The sequence below is a fragment of the Solea senegalensis genome, linkage group LG5 (assembly GCF_019176455.1).
Source record: "Solea senegalensis isolate Sse05_10M linkage group LG5, IFAPA_SoseM_1, whole genome shotgun sequence".
Taxonomy (NCBI): Eukaryota; Metazoa; Chordata; class Actinopteri; order Pleuronectiformes; family Soleidae; genus Solea; species Solea senegalensis.
In genome coordinates, this window is record NC_058025.1 from 9,802,020 (window position 1) to 9,822,371 (window position 20,352).

At 41.3% G+C, this 20,352-nt stretch overlaps 1 protein-coding gene across 1 annotated transcript in view; it reads left to right on the plus strand.

Moving 5' to 3' along the window:
- Nucleotides 1-6,727: 6,727 nt before the first annotated feature.
- ntrk2a (neurotrophic tyrosine kinase, receptor, type 2a) overlaps nt 6,728-20,352 on the plus strand; it is a gene marked incomplete at its 3' end in the record, with an annotated part of 59,721 nt that continues 46,096 nt past the window's right edge. The window contains exons 1-5 of the mRNA XM_044027211.1: nt 6,728-7,325; nt 10,309-10,383; nt 12,888-12,959; nt 13,156-13,224; nt 14,049-14,197. Coding sequence (XP_043883146.1) covers nt 7,069-7,325; nt 10,309-10,383; nt 12,888-12,959; nt 13,156-13,224; nt 14,049-14,197 — 622 coding nt within the window. The remainder of the gene's footprint in view (nt 7,326-10,308; nt 10,384-12,887; nt 12,960-13,155; nt 13,225-14,048; nt 14,198-20,352) is intronic.

Below are 20,352 nucleotides of genomic sequence, written 5' to 3' on the forward strand. Positions count from 1 at the left end.
TTCGCATATAAAAATGTTTGTATTAAAAAGACAGTCAAAGATTGTTTTTTCCTCCAAATCAAACAGCTTTATGATATTCTTTACAATCCTGAGAAAAGAAAAGAATGAACTATTTCACTCTCTGTCTATCTATAGTTCAAAATGTTGTGGTATGGTAGGAGAAAACCTAAAAAAAAGCCTGCTATGTGACGGCGTCAGAGTCCGATGTTCCCTCTCTGTGGGTGCGTGAAAGTCACACATATGAGCAAACCTCCTGCCCACTGAGAAGAGAGCCATCTGACCTTTTGCCTGTGGCGGATTTAATGAAGACACTGTCATTGGGCGTCTCTCTGTGACTCAGTGATCATCTCACACAGGCAGGTGTTTTAAGTGCTTGCACTTTAAGGATTCAGACTTCGGGAAGAAGTCGGTAATCTTGAACCTGTCCACTTTTCTGCCCGCTTCGTATCCCTGGAGTAATTGCCTGGTCACTGGTGGCTCTGATGAGACAGACTCTTATACTGTATATTTTTGGATTAAAAGAAGACACCACTGACACCCGGTGGCCATATAATGCACTGCACTGCAAAGGAAAAAGATACATACAGTACATAGAGTATATAACTTACACAACTACACCTTCTATTTTTTTCTGCTGGTTCTGAAAACACCAGTGTATATACAGATCCTGAGGAGGTGATAAAAAACTAATAGAGACACACACACACATGTTAGCGCAGCATTCAAAGTGAGGACCCTCCTGCAACCTTTAGGATGAAAAGAGCCATTTTTGACCCGTCTCCACCCAAATATGATTCCTCTGAAGCCACAAAAAACCTATTTGACCCATAAAGAACTAACTTGAAATAAACCACAGAACTTTGTAGATCTATTTGAGTCCCTGCAACTCAACTCAGACCAGCTTCAACTCATGTGTTAACCCTGGCACCCATCATTTGTCTACACAGTGTGCCTCATTATATCTTTGTTGAACCTAACTGGTCCACGCAGGTGCCAGACATGTTAACTTGACGTCTTTCTCTCCTCTCCCTCTTTTCTCCAGAACCTTAGATATACCATAACTCTGGGATTCACAGGCAGACTGACAGAGGATGTCTCAGTTCTCCTCAGATCCGAGCTGTTTCCAATGAAGTGTTTCAACTTAACTCATCACCGACTCCAGAGACTCCATCCTTGGTCGGAAAATCTGATAATCAAATCTACACAAACACATATAATTACTGCAACTGACAGATCCCATTCTCAGGGGATGGTTACATCCTGAAAAGAACACAGTTCTGTGACGACAGCTTCAGTGATGTTCCGGCCAGAGGCACAGCGTGTGCATCCCTGACCTCCCCGACACGTTCAGCCTTCAACAACGACAGCAATAAAAGGACAAAGGATCGGGGAAGTCGTTACTTTAGATGGTCTGTGACACAGCAGTTTCTCCTCACTTCGTTTGTTTGTGGCACAATAACTACAAGCGTCTGGACAAACAGCTCTGCGATCAATATGCATGAGACGCTTATACTGAGAGAGGAGAGGAGAGCGTTGTGACCAAGTGACAGGTGCAAATCAATCTGTTCTTTCCAAATGAAACGTTTGGTTTTGTTTATGTATGTATTGCAAGGTCTAAAGACGCCAGACCGTCTTATTTTTTTTAATACAGACAGCTGTATTTATTGATGGTTACCGGGAGGTGAAGAGAATTACAACAAATAAGATACTAGTGTTTTAGAAACAACTAATGAACTACGGCTTAATTAAAAACAACAATATGTTTCCTTCTTTCAGGCGATAAGGAAGTGCCAGGTACACCTGACACACAGGTGTCCAACTGAATCTCATTTCTCACCCTCTGATCCAGAACCAGCCTCTGAAAGGACGGTGCTTCTCCCACAATTGGCTGCCATAGCGTTCCATCGTCCAATCCCAGACCAGAGAGAATGCAGTTACCAAGGAGAGGACCAGAAGCCAGACTGCCCACCGCCGGAAGTTCAGGACACATGCTGTTATCGCTATGGCAACAAAAATCTGAAATAAATGAAGAATACATATGAAATGTGTCGTGCACTGCTGACAACATGTAGTCGGTGGTCATACTCTGGTACTGAGTAAAAATTGTTAATGTTCACCCCCCGGCTCTGTACAGAAGACAAAACAGAACTAACCTCTTCCTATTGCGAAAATGAATGAAAACGACTGTTTAGCTGTTTGGACTCCTTAATATATCTATGTGTTGATTTGTTGATACTGAAGTGATGGACAATAATATATGTATCATTCACACGACTGCCTCAATTTGCTCCTCCAGCAAACTAGTCGCACGGACAATAGCGACAAGCAGAGATGATGTTAATGTTCATAAAAAGATAAGACAAGAGATGGTCTGGTACATTTACGAGACAAAAAAACAAGGATAAGGAAATAATAAAAGATTTGTCTGTGGATCAGTCAGTCATTTCAGAGGGACTGTCTTCATTGATTATATATCTGATTCTGTTGGATAGTTAGTTTTAGTAAAATGCACGAAATACAATCTATTTCTACACAGTTGTGTTTGCAAAGTGTTTACTTAAGGAGTGTGTTGTCCACATGTGTTTGTGTCATGACCAAAACTTGGTCCTGTTGAGGCAGAATCTAATTTCTGAGGAACTGAGTTTGACCCCTAAAGTTTTACATATAAACATAATCACATAATAGGTTTTTTGTAGTTGTGAAATTTAAGAACCGTAAAAAGAAAACTGTTGAACCCTGACGGTTTCAGCCATTCTAGTATCTTGGTTTAGGCTTTTGCACCTGATTCAGTAAAAAAAGTACAGATTATTTTGTAGGACATCCTCCGTGTCCTGTTGATTGTCGATTGACTGCAGCTCTTCTCTAACGATCTCACTGCTGCACATGATTCAGCAAAAAACACTTTGCCTACCTCAAAGTCCCTTGTTGTCTTTCTCACTTTCTTGCTTCCTCTTCTCTCTTCTCTCCAGCTCCGTCTCACGCCACTCATGGATGTTCAAACACAGACGGAACTGTTCTTCTCCTCTGTCATTGCTCCTCCTCCTCCACAATTCGTTTGATATAGATTAGGACACTGTGAACGATATCATTTATTATTTATTCATCATGCATCTCAACAAGCACTGTCACTTTACACTCACTCATTTTGCACTTTTAACAGTGTTTTGTGTGTGTGTGTGTGTGTGTGTGTTCGGGTAGTTTTTAATGCCTTAGATGATCTTTCTTATTCTGTTAATAATTATATATTCTGTGGATGGATTCAAAGGCCTTTGTTAGCTGTCTGCTGTCTCTGTCAATCTCTGTATTGCCCTGCAGTTGTTGTCGTGGAGACAAATGTTCTCTGTGTGGACAATAAAGTGTATTTGATTTGAAACAACCACTCATATGTATATTACATACTGTATATTTGCATGCATTAGTAAAGGACGCTAATTAAGCCCAACTAAAAGAAATGTCCCTCATAGGAAAAACAATCTCCCTGCACTGATGTTACTGATAACATCGACAATGTATGCAATGAAAAGGCTTTTGTTGTGCTCAGTTTCTTTTCCATTTTAATAGAAAAAAAAAAAGGAGACTGTACTTTTCTCCCCACTTCTCTGATGTGGTGTTCATGCACGAGACACTGCAGACTCTTGTTTTCCAGCCACTAGAGAGCACCAGTGTATCATTTGTGTTGGTGTTGGTGTGCAGAGGTTTGACCGACAGATGACAGTGACACAACAACAGGTGAGTGTAATTAAGTCACAGGTGATTGAATAAAAAAAAACAGCAAAGTTCAACGCAATTTAAGCACAACACGACAATACAACATTGTTTCACCACAGAAAGTTAACTCCAAATATAACTTATATGTTAAACAACTTTGGTTTCTCAGTGCTCTGTAGATGACTTACCTCCCACCACCCGCCTTTAACTTACAAACACGAGTTAAATAAATATCAATCACTCGGTTAAAAATTAACAACTAGTCGAGACAATGGATAACTGTACAATAAATATTGAAAATGTGTTTTTAATGTCCACAAATTGTCATGAAAAGTGGTGTTACTTTATGAGGATGTCAGATTTTGCGGGGTTGAGATGAGCTGATCAGAATAAGTGGCGAGCGGGAAAATTGGGGAACATTTGTCTGAAAAACAGAAATCCACCTTTAAATGATATCAAACAGCAATTGTACACCTCAGACTTCATGTGATCACTTTCTGTGTCTCATATAGTGAAAGAAATGATGGAACTCAGTGAAATAATATATATTTACTCCCTGAAGCTAAATTCTACAACTCATTTTCCATGTACCGACGCCAAGAAACTGACTTTTTGTTGAGGAGCAAACACATTTATGTTTGCTGATTCTAATATATCCGTACTGAGGCATTTTAAAAAAGGGGGACTTTGACTTCTAAGTCAAGGAGAAAAAATATCATCAATTGTATGCAAATATAAATATTTGGAAAGTACTTATCCTTGCAATCAACACATCAAACACGCGGAGTAATTTGCAGAGGAGGATAAATATGCTGTGTCTTGTGCTCAGTGTTTGATGAAAAAAAACAAAAAAAAAAACTGATGCAGATGATTGAAGAGGCTACAACCTCTGTCAATTTATTTATTTATTTATCTAAAAATGGCTAGAGAGTAATTCTATTTTGTGAGACAATGTTTTAATTAGTGCGCCCACACTGTTCTGTGTAGAATGTGCACAGCCCCCGTGTCTGAGGCGGGCATCAGACACAGACGGGGCTCCATAATTACACTCCTCTATTCAGTGCACTGCCTGTGCGTCAGTGCAAACGTCATATTAGAGCTGCACATGGGAGTGAGGAGGAGAGGAGGAGAGGAGGTATCATAGCTGTGGTGTGTTGAGGACGCTGCTCCTCGCTGGTGCAGACGTAGGGGCCGTCGGTCTCGGTCTTGCGGTGAAAGACTGAGGAGAAACAATTGCGTTGAGCCTGTGCAGCAGCAGCAGCAGCAGCAGCAGCAGCAGCAGCAGCAGCACCTCCTCACAGCTGCACAGCCTCCATTCTAAGATGACAGCTTATCGATCCAAGTCAGCCTTTGGCTGGGAGCCCCTTATGATTATGAAATATGGTCTAATGATTTAATAAGGTGATGCTTGGTCTAGTACACAGCAGCTAAAGACTCAGTGATTGGTGATTGCTCCCTCTTTCTTTCTCCCTCTCGCTCATGTGATGCTGTGAACATTATTGATAAGGACAAACATGTTATAACATGTTGTTTGGTGGAATAACATGGTTTGTTTTGTTTTGTTTTGTCAGTCAGACTTTGTTGATTGAGCACTTTTTCCTACAAAGCACTTTGTGACTCAAAGTGTTTATCACCTATATTCCAATGTACGACAGTAAACGTGGTACTGACTATTAGGGATGAGAATTGGTATCGGTCAATATAGGTATACTGGTCAAAATCACTGGATTGGATATCGGATGGATAAATCCGATACAATCCAGAAATTCTATATGGAGTTACGAGAGTGAAACAGTGAAGTTTCCATACTGTTGAATGCATTTCACCGTCATAAAGGTTCTGCTAAAAAGTTCAACTTTCATCTAAAAGGAGGAGATGTAATGGCAGGTTAAGGCCAGGTGTGAACAGAAGTGGTCCTGTTTGGTGATAAGAAGAAGAAGAAGAGTAATAAAGTTGTCTAGTCGCATCTTTGAATAATAGAGGAGCAATACAATCACACGCTTCACTACACACAGACTGTAAAAAAATGGAAATAAAAAAAATCAGCAAAAGCATTTCAGCTGAGTCATGTTTGGGCTGTTTGTTTCTTCTTTTTGGGAGAACAAGATTTGTTACACACAGTTGAGAGAAGACTTTAAAAATGACTCAGAAATGTATTGGAATAATATAGATAGATACTCGGGCACAAAGAAGTGGTATGTCCCATCCCTACTGACTCCACCTCCACATGTGTTTGTGCAGCTGTGTGTGAACATGTCATGACCACTTTCCCTCATGGAGACCAAAACTTGGACGTACTGAGGCAGAATCTAGTTTCTAGTTGCGATAAATAAAAATATCCAACAATATTAAGTCATGAAACATGTTGCCACAGGCATCTGGACCTGAAAAAATATAGTATTTGACATGATGATTAGACTCTACTCATGATGGGAATTCTTCCCAAATTCAACCTGCGAGGCCAGATTGGCCACTCTGGCGGGCCAGTTCTGGCCCTCGGGCCGTATGTTTGACACCCCTGGTTTAGGGGCTAAGAGCTTGGAGACATGTTTAAACTGTATACTATTGCCTACATCATAATGAAAGTCCTTGTCGTGCCACGTTTCATTCCATGATGGTATGATCGTGACAATTAGAGCCAGCGAATGAACCACCACTTATATCCCATTTTTACCTCAGTTATCAGACACATTTAATGGCCACACCCCCAGTATCAGAGTGAAACAAGGACGAACCCAAGACAAGACCTGTAAATGAACTTTAACCCCGCCCCCCACAAAAAACCGCACCTGACCCTTCACCCAAACCCACTCTGAAGGTGAAGAGGATCAGTCACGTTAAACCAACATAATCATCAACAGGCTCATCTTCATCCGAGTCTCCTCTCCCTCCTCTCTTCTCCTCCTCCTCGTCATCATCATCGCGTGCAACCTTGGATCCAGTCACCTTGTTTCGAGGATGTACCGACCAGAGCGTGACAGCTGAGAGAGCGAGAGAGAGAGAGAGAGAGAGAGAGAGAGAGAGAGAGAGATCCTCCCTGGCACACACACACACACACGTCCGTCAGTGTGGCAGTGTGATTTTGACTGACGGGTGGATTGTCAATCGTGGAGGAACCTGAGGACGCGCTCCATGATTTTTTTTAATCATTTTTCCTCCTTCACACCTTTCTCTCGCTTGTCTTTCGTGCCAACGATGGTTTTCTAGTTTCCCCGCTGCTTTTATCCACCGGAGCATCGGATTTTTTCCCTCCCTTCATTTCTCGTCTCCTTGTTTGGCCGAACCGGGGCTGACTCCAGCCAACCTGGGCCGGGCCGCGGGGCTGTTCAGCGAGCCTCATAGCTGAAGTTGGCACCCGAGATGAGCGCCTCGAGACCCGGGATTGGGCTCCTCTTTGCACCGCGGAGAGGCTCTGGGTCGTGGTGGTGCCTGTGGTGGTGCTGGCTTGCGGCAGTCGGGGTGACAGTGGGCTCGGGAGACCCGTGGATGTCCACGGAGGCATGTCCTTCGACATGCTCGTGCAGCAGCACCAGGATCTCGTGCGTGGACCCGGAGCAGGGCATCAACGCCTTCCCGGCGCTTCAGAGCGAGACAGAGATGGAGAACATCACCGACATGTGAGTGTCTTCTCTGAGCGTCACATTTAGGGAGGTGTCGGCTCCGTCCTCAAGGTGTCCACATTTATATGAAAAGTGGCTGCTGCATCCTCACCACTTTACAAATAAAGGAATGTCATCCTGTCACCCCCCCCTCTGCTGTTTGTGTCTGTGTCTGGCAGACACGGCGCGCAAACAACCGCTTTTATTTATCCCTTTATACTGAATGGACAATGATGTCCATTCAGTGGATGAATTAAAAGCCAAAATTTGCCGCTTTAAATTGCATTTATTTGTTCCCTGGTGTCAGACCGACATGCATCATGTGTAACCTGACAGTCTTTCAACACCAGGCTGGAAACAGCCCATTTAGAGGAGAGACCAGTTTATTCTGCCAAACACACACTTTGTATGTGTGTGTGTGTGTGAGAGAGAGAGAGAGGATGTCTCACTGTCCAAATATTAAATCTGTCTCTTCCCAAGACGCTTTGTATGTGTGTATTTGAATAAACCAGAGGAGAGGATTTAATGATTTTCCAGTCAGTGTCAACATTTTGGTGTGTCTGTCTGACTGGAGAGTCCTTTGCTGGGTGACTGTTCAAGATGAGACAAAAAAAGAAAGAAATGAAATGTGTATTTGGGAATGAATGTACACGAGCACCTTCACCACCGCCCAGCTTCTTCATTGACATTTCACCAAACGTCATTTGGCCTAGAAATAAAAGAGAAACGGGGGTGGGTGGGTGAGGGGGGGAAGCGTTCTCTCCACGCGAGTGCAATCAAATGTGAGATTGTGGGCTCGTCTAATTTCGCTGCAACAGTTATGATCCTTGGCAAAGATAAACGTCCTTGTTGACGATGACATTTGTCGTGGATAAGCTGCCCGTGTATCGACAGCCTTGGAGAAGCCTTGGATGCCGTTTAAATGAGCCAGCAATCTGGTGAAAAGCATTCACTGGCTGCTTGTCTAATGCAAACAGACACACTGCTGATGACAGCGTGACATCTAATTCCAAACAACCTTGCCAAAAACCAGGGGAGATAGTTTATCCTTCCCCCCCATGTCTGTGTTAATTGCTAAGACAACCTAATTTTAAGGCACTTGGAATGGAAATATTTCTCTTTAGCTGACGACTCTTTTTGTCCACCATGTGACACGGACACTGTGAGAAACATTCTTACAGGACTTGCTTTCTGTGTCACCGCACCGGTTCACGTTAAAGCCTGTTGTGGTTAGTGCTGACCTCTTCACAGGTCTCTAAGACACACACACACATGCATGGAAGGATTATCCATCCATCTTCTACCGCTTTATCCTCCACACGAGGGTCACAGGGGGAGCAAAAGGCGGGGTTCACCCTGGACAGATCACCCGTCCATCACAGGGAAAACACACAGACATGGAAGATTCATTCACTCTTACAGTCAATTTACAGCCTTTAGCATGTTTTTGAACTGTGGGGGGACCAGTATCGGACCGATACCTATATTGACCCACGCACACACAGGGAGAATATGCAAACACAGAAAGGCTTTTGGTCAAACCGGGATCCAAACCGATGACCTTTTTGCTGAATGTTAGCCACTTCACCACCACGAGGCACCAGGGAAGGGTTACTTACATCTAATTTAGTTTTTTGTAGAGGCATTATTATTATTATTATTATTATTATTCAGCAGTCTTACTGGTGTTACACATGTATAATGAGAACATTCATATTCAGTACTTAAAGTATCATATTTATTTTTTTAAGGCATTCATCAGTAAGGTGTTGCTGAGAATGTTTTTATTTCATTTTGCAAAGCTCCGGGGAAACGGTGACATTCTGGGTCAGTTTCTTTAATTATTGAAAGGCGGTGTCATGCAATATTATTTTAAAGAAATATGTCTTTCAGGGGCTTTTTGGCTTTTATTTGATGGGGACGGTGGAAATCTGACAGGAAATGAAGGAAGGGGAGAGAGTTGAGCTGATGTTCAACAAAGGGCAGACATAAATTGGAGATGCTGTGATTACATGGTCTATGGGAGTCATTCTTTCGAGGACTTGATTTGAAATTTGCCAAATGCCGAATATTCAAATTTCGAGTTTCCCCATCAGAAATAATAGAATAGTAACAATAGTCATTATCATATGCACACGTTTGCTTGCTGATATTTATATTTTGTTATGATGGATTTTCATCTTTGAAAAGTGGGTCCCGATATATAAAACGTTCGGGAAACAATGGTCTATGGTGCAGTACAGTAACGTAGATGCTGAGGCCAGTGCAGGACACCATCTATAGCTATATGATAATCTTTTGACTTACCATACTCAAAATGATGTTGTTTAGGTAAAAACACATGCATATCATGTTGCATTTGAAACAATTAGCTTTCGTCCCCTTCTATTGCAGCCTCGCAACGATCTCGGGAATCAATGAATTTAATTAGAATAGTTTTTGTTTCAATTTGCGAGTCAGAGACTGTGTGTCACCACACGAAAAACATTATTTAACGATCCGGTGCTGGTGGAGACACAGTGTTGCAGCAGGACAAAGAGCTCTGCTCTGGCTGTCACAGCATGTTCCATCTCACAGGAGAGCGCCTTTTTACGCCACGAAATGTTCGTATGATTTCAAAGCTGCGACGTTTGAAGGGCACACGCATTGTATTTCGGAAACATGTTAACACTCAGTCATTCAGGAGGGGAGTGGCCCCCACGGTTATCTGGTGTTGGCCCTTAAAAGCTGTCAGGTTAAGTGCCTTGCTCATGTGCAGCTGAGGGGAAACGAGGTGAAGCCTGTGCCTGATTCTCCCCCATTAAAACACAACCCTCTGCTCCTCCCTCGTCCCACATATCTTGCACACACTTCTTCAGGAGCTCATCTTTTTGCGATGAAGTGCAATTATGTGAGCTCATTGTGTCCCCTTTTGTCTTTTTTTTTTTTTGCAGTGTCTCTGTTTATGCTTCTCTTCTGTTAACAAATGACTCCTGTGACACACTCTTGTATCTCCTGACAGCTACATCGCTAACCAGAGCAGCTTCTCCTCCATCAACGACAAAGACCTGCACTACTACAAGAATCTCAGGAACCTGTGAGTGTTTAATGGGTTTTCACCCCTCCCCACACACAAAGTGTTTTGTCATATATATGTACATATATATAAACATATACATATACATGTGTATATATATATATATATGTATATATATATATATATATATATATATATATATATATATATATATATACATATACATATATACATATACATATACTGTATATAGGTAGAACAATCACCATAACAGGGTATACTGCGATATCATGTTCCCCATTATCAGTATAAGAGTTTTTCCACTGTGCAAAGACACTTTGAGACACAACACTGATGTTTTGCCTCAAATTTGTTACATGTTTATTGTGTTTCACAAGTGCTTTTTATAAATGATTTCAAAACTAAAACTGGTTTCTTCAACTGGCAAAACTCAATATTTTTATATATCGGACACGTTATCATGATAATTATCGATATCGACTATTTGAAACAGATTTTTTTTCATCATGACGATTAACCCTTACTGCTCATGCTTTTGCCCCCATGGTACATTGACGTGGGAATAATACACAACTCCTTATATGGACATCCTGGGGGTGTATTTATAGGTCACATATTCAGGCTTTAAAAAAATGTTGGGTCTTGTTATGTGTTGAGTTAAAGTTATGATTCACTTTCTATCGCATTTTTAGTAGTGATATGTTTTAGTTGTTTTTGTTCATAAAAATTAGACAAGCAAACTTTGAACTCGTTTCCAAATTTCACCAATTTTACAAATTCAAATCTGATTTTAAACAGTGTACTCCAGCAAAACAGAGTACGTTTTGCTCATGTGTGTTCATAGAGTTGGTGTGGGAAAAAAAAGGATATAAGACACTTTATATTACACATTTTTATAGCCTCTGTATATACACTGTACGTTTTAACATAGTAAAGGAAAAAAAGCAGCTGAAATGCTCCGTGCTCTAAGGGTTAATGTATTTGGCCATTACTGCCCCAGTATTTGTGCACTGAATCAACTTGAATCACACTGATTTTACTTCTTCTATTGCATGTGCTGTGTCTCTAGGCATTAGCTGTGTTTTACTGTGTTTCTGTGTCACTGCGTTTCTTAATTAAAATTGAAAAAAAGAAAAGAAAATAAAGAAAGAACTGTCTACCGAGCAGCATTTTCTCACAACGGCAATACTCTGTTAAGCAGACGCCACCTAATTTCCCAGTCAATATGCCATTTCGTAGACAGATTAGTGCAAAGAACATTACACACTACACAGTACAGTATATGCTTTTAACTGCAATTTGATTCAGTGCAAAGAAAAGTCTGATTGCGGGCGGGATAAGTGCTGCGTCTGTGCTATACGTTTTCACACAGTTCCTCTCTGTGCTGCGCGCTTGATATATATACTGCAGGACGTTAATATTTCACCGCTAAGAGCAATCATTTCAGTCCAAATCATGTCGGCGACGATAAATAAAGTCCCAGATCATGATTTAACATGACTTCATCAGCTAATGATGTTATCTTACGGCCTGAACTAAAACGACTCTCTGAGCACCTGCTGTTTTTAGTGCGGCGTGTACTGTATGTAGCAGCGATAAAGGCACACAAAGGTTGTTTTTTCTTTTCTTTTTTTACACCTACATTGACAGGGTTAGTCTAAATTGTTCAATGATTGAAAGAAAAAAATAAATAATCAGCAACAAATTTGACAGTTGTTTTTGCAGCGATTTACTACTGAAGGCTGGATGTTGTGGGGGGGGTTCAGAACTGTAGGAGGAAGAACACATGGAAGATTATTGGGCCTCCTTGGACTCTGGAAAGTTGTGTTTTTGATTATTAAACAATGGTTGCCATAATTCATTGAAAGAATAATTAGTGGCAGCTATTTTTTTTAAATGCAATTTAACATTGCTTTCATGGCACATAGATTAACTGGTGATGAGTTGCTTTTCATGTGAACAGCAATCTCTTCATGTCTGTGTCACTTTATTTCACACTAAATTACACACCACGGCCTCAGCTGAGATTGGCACAGCACCCCCCGCGACCCTCCGGTGGAGGATAGAGCAGTAGATGATGGATGGATGGACTCACAAATGCCTGGAAATAAACAATAATAACAATACTAATAATAATTGCTTGTCCCTCTGTGTTGTGTAGCTCCTCAGATTGTTATTGACAAACATATTTACATATTGCTAATAACATTATTATTCACAAGCTTTATTTAAAGTCCTAGAGTTTCTTCATTTTTGGAACCTAAATAAAAAACATGTTGTGACTGGGCAATTAATCCTCTAGTTATGCTTTACTAATACATTTGTCTCACTGTTTTATTTAATGTAATGATTTATTTGTATATATAATTACATAATTAAGTTATTTTCCTTATTATTTTTCTGAGTTAAATGTGTGTCCTTAGACATCATCATTGGATCTGATCATAATTGATGTTTTTTGCAATTGTTGTTGATGACTTAATTGTCCACAGGGTTGGTTAAGATTAAGGACGCCGCGTTAATTCATATTTCTTTTTTGTCAGAACGGTGATCAACAGCAGGCTTACGTATGTATCCAAGCTGGCCTTTCAAAACAACATCAAGTTACAATATCTGTGAGTAACAATTCAAATCACACTCTCATTATTGTTGTTATATTTAAACATTTGACTCTGTGTTTGCAATGTATTGTGTGATACACGTTGTAATATTATAGATAATATACATTAATATTAAAATGTTGTTGAAAGTGTACGTTTGTGTCGTCGTGCAGCTGCAGTCTCACTCCCTGATTTGTGATTTAATTTCCAGGAATCTGAAAGACAACAACCTGTCGTCACTGTCCTGGAGACTATTCAAGCACCTCAACATCTCTTATCTGTGAGTTCTTTCACTCTGTCCTCCTCTTCTAGGATCTATAGCATGTGTGATGTCACCTGTAGGTTTCATTATGTGATGATTTGAACGATGCAGTTTGGGTTTTACTGCTTGTAACTCCCCACAGGCAGAAACACAGGGGTGGTGTCAATCTTCTCACCCTGAGCTCTGGTCAACTGTCAACCTGTTTATGTAAAAAACTTTTTAAATAATGGAAGTTCTATAGCTTCTATTTTGTACATCTATTTTGCAAAAACAGAGAGTTCTCTCTCCCATGGCTGCGAGAAAAGAGTGACGTCATTATTCTCTTGCAGCTTGTTCTTGACACATCATCTGGGCAGAACCTTTTTCTTGTGCGGTGTCCGACAACTATTAAGTGCGGAAATGTTGTCATTCCCTATGAGAACTTCCCAGGAGTTCTGCACTTAGTCTGAAATGTCCTGGCCAGAACTAACTTTGTTCTTGCTCTTGCTCTTGACACCTCAAGTTCTTGCGCAGTCACATCCTCAGGCTTTTGTCTTCTTATGTGTTCAGAGTCAAAGTTATGGTTCATATTATATCGCGATACTTAGCGATAATTGTGCAGAAGTCACAAAAAAACCTGTTGTTTTTTTTGTTCACAAAAAAAATCCAATCTGATCCAATTTTAAAAAGTATTGAGTAGTTTTCGCTCAGGTGTGTTTATGTAGTATAGAAAATGTAATCAAATCATCTAGTTGCGCGCCCTTATAGTCTCTGTATATACATTTTAATATAGTAATGGAAAAAAAAGCAGCGTAAAAGCTCTGTGATCTAAGGGGTAATTGTGTGTGTGTGTGTGTGTGTAGGATCCTGACAGGGAACCCTCTGCACTGTTCCTGTGAGAACATGTGGATCAAACTATGGTTAGGGGACGAAGTAGACTCTCAGGATCTACGCTGCATTGAGGACGGAGGGGTACGCAAGCTGATGTCCAGACTGATACTGCCGAACTGTGGTGAGGACGCACACACATGCACGCACACACGCACACACACACACACACACGTGCGCGATAAAGACCTGGGGAAGTCATTTGCGGCTCAATGATGAAGAAGTCAGGGGAAAATTCTCCTGGGGTAATTTTTCCTCTTTTGAAACTTTTGCATGTGTTTCATTGGACATGTACACTGTCTGTTCTGTGTGTGTGTGTGTGTGTGTTTGTTTAACTGCAGGACATATTCTACTGTAGAAGCTATTGTTATTGCAGGGTTAGAGCAGGACAAGTGTTTTGTCATTTGTGGCTGTAGAAAGCAAAGTTTCTGATTGAAAACTAAAGAACAAAGAATATTCCAAGCAATAATCCATAATCATCTATGTATCTATCTGTATACGCTGTGGTGTTTGGATTTCTACAGACCAGCGTGAGGACAGTGTGTTTTCCTCGTGCTATACTCCTGCAGGGTTTTGCTTAGCGTGCATATTGTCATTTCCCAAGGCACAGTGCAAAAAAAAAAACTTCTTCCACATGAACAAACAAAGAAATGACTGCCAAAACTGCTTTCAAAAGTCAAGGAACATATTGTGCCATACAAAGAGACTTTAAATGGCTGCTCAGTGCTGCCTTGGCCTGAATTTGGCTCTTCTTCCCTAGACAGAAGAGCCAAATTCAAATTTGCCCCTTGAGAAAATGTTTCACCATTTTTTCGCCATTGATTCCAAGGCACTTCCTCTTATCTATGACACAGTTTTATTCCAACTAATCCAACTGCCAACGTTCACCACTGCCATGATGTCAGATTGGCTTGGTTCTGCTTGGTTTGTGCAAACTTGCACACCCAAAGTATTAGACTTATGAAACGAATGAACAAAGAGGTAAACTTTAGTTTTAAACTCTAGTTTTAGTTACATTCGAGTTCATTAATGACAATAAGTGATGCACACAAAGCCGTGCTGCTTTTACAGAGGGCTTAATAAACATCATTTAATTTCAACTTGCTGTCCCATGTCATTTCTGAGATTATATCCATACGAAGCATAGATTTTGCTGCTCCACAGCGGAGACAGGAATGAGTAACATACCAAGTAGTGTGTGTGTGTGTAGCGTGACGAGCCGTGTCATCTTATAGACTGATTACAGTCATCTGAGCCGCGCTTCGCGCACCTGCAAAAAGGTCACAGAACAGGGCGTTACAGAAGCAGGAAGACATTACACTGACAGGGGACGTCTGTGTGATTGAACCCGGATGATATCGGTGAGTCTCAAAGACGCTGAGTGGAGAAAATGCACCGCAGGCATCGGCGTAAAATACAGTAAAAGTGTTAAAAAAAAGAGGACCATCTGTGTCCGTCCCCATAGCACCGGTGACCTGCTGTCGCACAGCAGATTTTATTTCCTCTGTCTCTGAATCATCATTTCTCAGTCAACTAGAAACGATGATTCACTGTTAACTAGAAATCATTATTCTTTTTTTATAAATCTATAAAGTTGCAAGATGTTCTGAAATCTAAAATCTAAATCCATTCAAAGCGCCAGAAAGTGTGTATGTATATATATATATACACATATGTATATATATATATATATATATATATATATATACACACACGTTGAATGTAAAGCTATAAGCAGGAAGCCGGCTCTCACTCTGGTATGGAGTTTACACTGACCGCAAACCTTTTATGTGCTTGCTTATGAGAGTCTTTATCAAGCTTAAGCATTTAAATGTCAACAGTTAATTGACACATTATTCTTGCATTCTTTACTGTGCGTTGCATCCCCCCTGCATTCATTTTTAATGAGTTTTGCTATTTTGGACTCTCGCTGCTATTCATAAACAGGGTCAGATTGCAGCTTGACCCGTCTCCGAGAGTCTGAGCAGGTCCTGCGGACGATTCTGTGCACACTCAGTGTGGATTTTGTTGATCTCCTTAAACACAAATCCGCCTCAGACGGACATTCATTCTGTAAGCATCTTGAGCTTGACCCACGAAAACAAATGAAACTCAGCTTGTTTCGCGCCCTCCCCGCCCCCCCGAGGGAAAATGTCAGATCTCGTTTGTTACTGTAAAGTGGCAACATAAAATATCCACTTCATGTCAGATTTAAATGTAATACACACAACAAAAGCTGACAAAAAGGCTTCACAGAGCTAAACTGAAATGTAATCTGATTGTTTTATATAATTGGCCAGAACAGGATTTAGATGTTTTTATTTTACTATCTCTGTTGTCGACAGGGTATAAATCTGCTCTTTAAACAGCTCGGGGCAGTCGGGATCGCAGAGGACACAAACAATAAGTTGCAGGAAGCTAACGGCGTCATTGATAACTTCTATTGATCTGTCCTCTCTGGCTCCCATCCTCTCACCAGTAAAGGTTATTTTTGGCATTAGCACAGCTACAACAGGGTCCGTGGAGAGGTGGGGACCCCCTGGCAGAGTGACATATGAGGAGGAAGACATGATGGGGGCAGGGGTGCCAAATAATGCCCCAGGGTTAACACTGATACACCAAAGAGATCACAGCCTGGCCAAGCTTCAGGCCTTTGTCAACCTCTCCCTCTCTCCCTCCCCCTGGCCGATCCTCCCCTTTAGTGCTCATTTTCCATCTGTCTGTCGCTTTCACGTAAGACTCTTCCTCGCTCTGTATGGCCGAGCATTTCTGAGTGACACATGAGGAAGGCACAAAGGAGAGGAAGTACCCTCTGATGCCCTCAGGCTGATACCAAGTTTTCAGGCCACCCACATACAGTATCTCCCTCTCTCTCTCTCTCTCTGTCTGTCTGTGGACTGTTTACTGCTGGAGCTCCACTCAAATCAGCTGGCAAATTCTGACTGTGATCACAAAACTTCCCTAAAAACAGTGCTGCTGTGATGTTGTTGCTGTCCCATTTCCTCTGCGTATCATGAGAACGAGGCCACGTTCAGATATTTCTCAGACCACATCTGCCCTCACTGTTAAATAATCCAGTCGGTAGATTTCCTTGTGCAGATTTTATACATAGATACAGAAACATGTGGAGGTGCACCATCATGTTATCAAGTGGCGGAGCAGCGGCGTGTTTCTTGACACAGAGGAGAGAGAGGGAGTGATGCGTTTTCTGTCGCCCACGCAGCTCACTGTCGTACCATACGCTTTTACTCTTGTACCCCGAGGATAAAGGCATACTGTATGTGCCGTACTGTACCGAACCGTCCCACTCTTGTGGCTGGTCTTGACAACACTGTTTGTTGTGTGTCCTGTCGAGACCGGCGGTCAAGTTTGAAATCTGATTCAAACAAGCCGACCATTCAGACTGAGGCGGCGACTGCATGAAATCAGATTTGAGTTGCATTTCAAACAAACCAAACAAAATGTGGTTCGAATCAAACTCGAAATAAATAAATAAATAAATAAACGTGATCTCCGACATGTGTTACTTTTTTTGTATTTTTTTTTTGGGCTGTCCAGACTTTCAAAACCAATGTGGATAAAATCTGGATAGACTGAAACAAGCTAATGTTGCTTGGCAGTCCGAGCAAGGCCTCAGTTTAATGTATCACTCAGCAGAATTGAAGGGGATTGAAACAGCTGCAAGTGTTAAAACACTCTGTTGTTAACAGGATAAACAACACAATACTGTATAACAACGTGTAATTTGTGTAGCTTTGGCTTATTCTTTTTTTTTTTTAAATAATCACACTCATTCCTTTTGAGGCATAGATGTTAAAAAGTGAACCTGAAGGCCCTACACTTACTACATGCTGTGGCCACGGCAGCAGATGGATTACCAGATTTCTCCTGGTCACATCACAGTATTGGTGCACTCCGTCTTCATCCGTCTCCCTCTCTGTCCCTATGTCTCTGTGTCAGTTCATTGGTTTGTCTCGAAGGACTTTGTGATTAGGCTCCTTCCTCGCTGTAATCCTCTTGTCCGTCTTTTGTTATTCATCTAGTTTCTTGCTGAACACGTGGACAGATACATCCGAGTGTCAGACTTTAATCAAATCATAATAATGATAATAATGATAATATTACTAATAAAAATAACAGTTCAAAAGGAATTCTATAACACTTACAACCACCGCAGGAGTTATAAAGTACACAACGACGAGCACAGTGCAGACTCTTAGAGATGTCTTGTTTTGCTTAATGGATGGTATCATAAAAAAAAACAGCAGACCATACCTTGTCTAAACTATTCAGTAAATCATCCTAACAGCAAAGGAAAATGCCATCAACGTTTTATTTTTTTATAGTTTATTAGGGGTCACTCTTATGATCAAAAGGATTTACAGCTGAACCAGAGTGCGCTTCGTGTTCACTGTCGGTTTGGGCAACGATCATGAATGAGACCACAGTTTCATTAACAGTCTTTCGCCTGACCTTAACTGTAGCATGAAACTATGATACTTTCTGACAAACAGCTCTGAGGAGAGAGCATCAGACCAACTATCCATCTTTTACCGCTTTATCCTCCACATGAGGGTCACGGGCAGCGCTGGTGCCAATCTCAGCTGACAGAGGGCGAAAGGCGAGGTACAACCCGGACAGATCGCCAGTCCATCACAGGGCCACATAGAGACGAACAACCATTCACTCACACTCTCACACCTACGGTCAATTTAGAGACTATTTTTGGACTGTGGAAGGAAACTGGAGAAAATCCACACACACACGGGGAGAACATGCAAACTCTGCACAGAAAGAGCCTTTTTTCCCAACCGGGTCGTGAACCCGGGTCTTCTTGTTGTAGAGACAAGAGTAGAATTTCAGCTGAGAGATCACCCGTCCATCACAGGGCCACATATAGAAAACAAACAACCACCTACTCTCACCTATGTTCAATTCACCTAATCCCCATATTAGATGTTTTTGGACTGTGGGAGGAAATCGGAGAACCCGGTGAAAACCCGCGCACACACGGGGAGAACATGCAAACTCCTTAGTGAGAACAAGGCAGGTGTTAAATGGCTCAACATGTTTTTTTGTCGTTGTCAGAAAATGAATCATATTTAATAGATTCTGGCTTTTAAAGTCTTTTTTCCGGCTTCCCTGTGCTCGAACAACAGGACGTGAGCTGACAAACTGTGACACCTGCAACAATGACGCTGAAGTATTCTATGGCGCATGCAATCCAAAGAGCGGTGGATGTTTTCTTTAAAAAAAAAATACGAGGTGTGAACAGCTATTCATCGCCACATCACCTGGGAATATCTTTGACGCTGTGTTCGTATAGTGCACAGCTCAGACATGCTCCTGCAGGCACTAAGTGATATTCATTCATTCATTCATTCCATGGTGACATCATTTATAGTTGCAATTTGGCCCAAATTCTCAAACAAAATTATTGTAAAAGATTTTCTTCTCTTTTTCGTATTATGTTGTGTTGACGTCTCGCAAAATACGGTAAAATGTGTGAAAATGACACCGATGGGCAGAAATCCTTTTTAGAAATTCAAAGTAAGCACTCCCAATTCCAATTTAATGTCATTTGTACAACATACATTACTCAAGGCACTTCACAGAATAAGGTCAAGACTTTACAGTAGTACAGAGAGAAACCCGACTGCTCCAGCACTGAGCAACCTCTCGGTAACAGAGCGGAGAGAGGAAAAAGTCCCCCTAGAAATGATTTGAAAATAATTAGCCCCAAGTTTCTGTCGTAAGGACCCTGGCTGACTATAATGAGGGACATCATTTACACACAGAGTAACCCAGAAGACCAAAAACGTCAATCTTTGAAATGCTACGATGAAGTTATTGAGAAGTGTCGTAAAATGTGAAACAAAGAATTCATAGATATTAAGCACATAATACACAATATAAAGGACTAAAAGGATGAACTAACATCATGAATAAAAGTGGTAGTGACTTCTTAAGTAAAGCACCTTTATTATCCCATGGAGTCACATGGAAGCAGAAGAAAAAAGCCTGACTTAGTATTTCACTACACATTTAGTGAAGGCCCTGGGCCAGGTTCTGTTTTTGAAAGTATTCCTTATTGGGAATTGAATTGATTCACTACAGAGGGCGACGGAAACGGATCGCAAAGACACACATGCAGTCACAAAGAGAATTGGTACAACCGCCCAAAAAAGAGCCGCAAAAATGATGCCAAATGACACATAAAGCAACTCTTCCACTGGGTTCACAGGTCTCCTGTGGAGAGGGACATGAAGTGAGCAATTA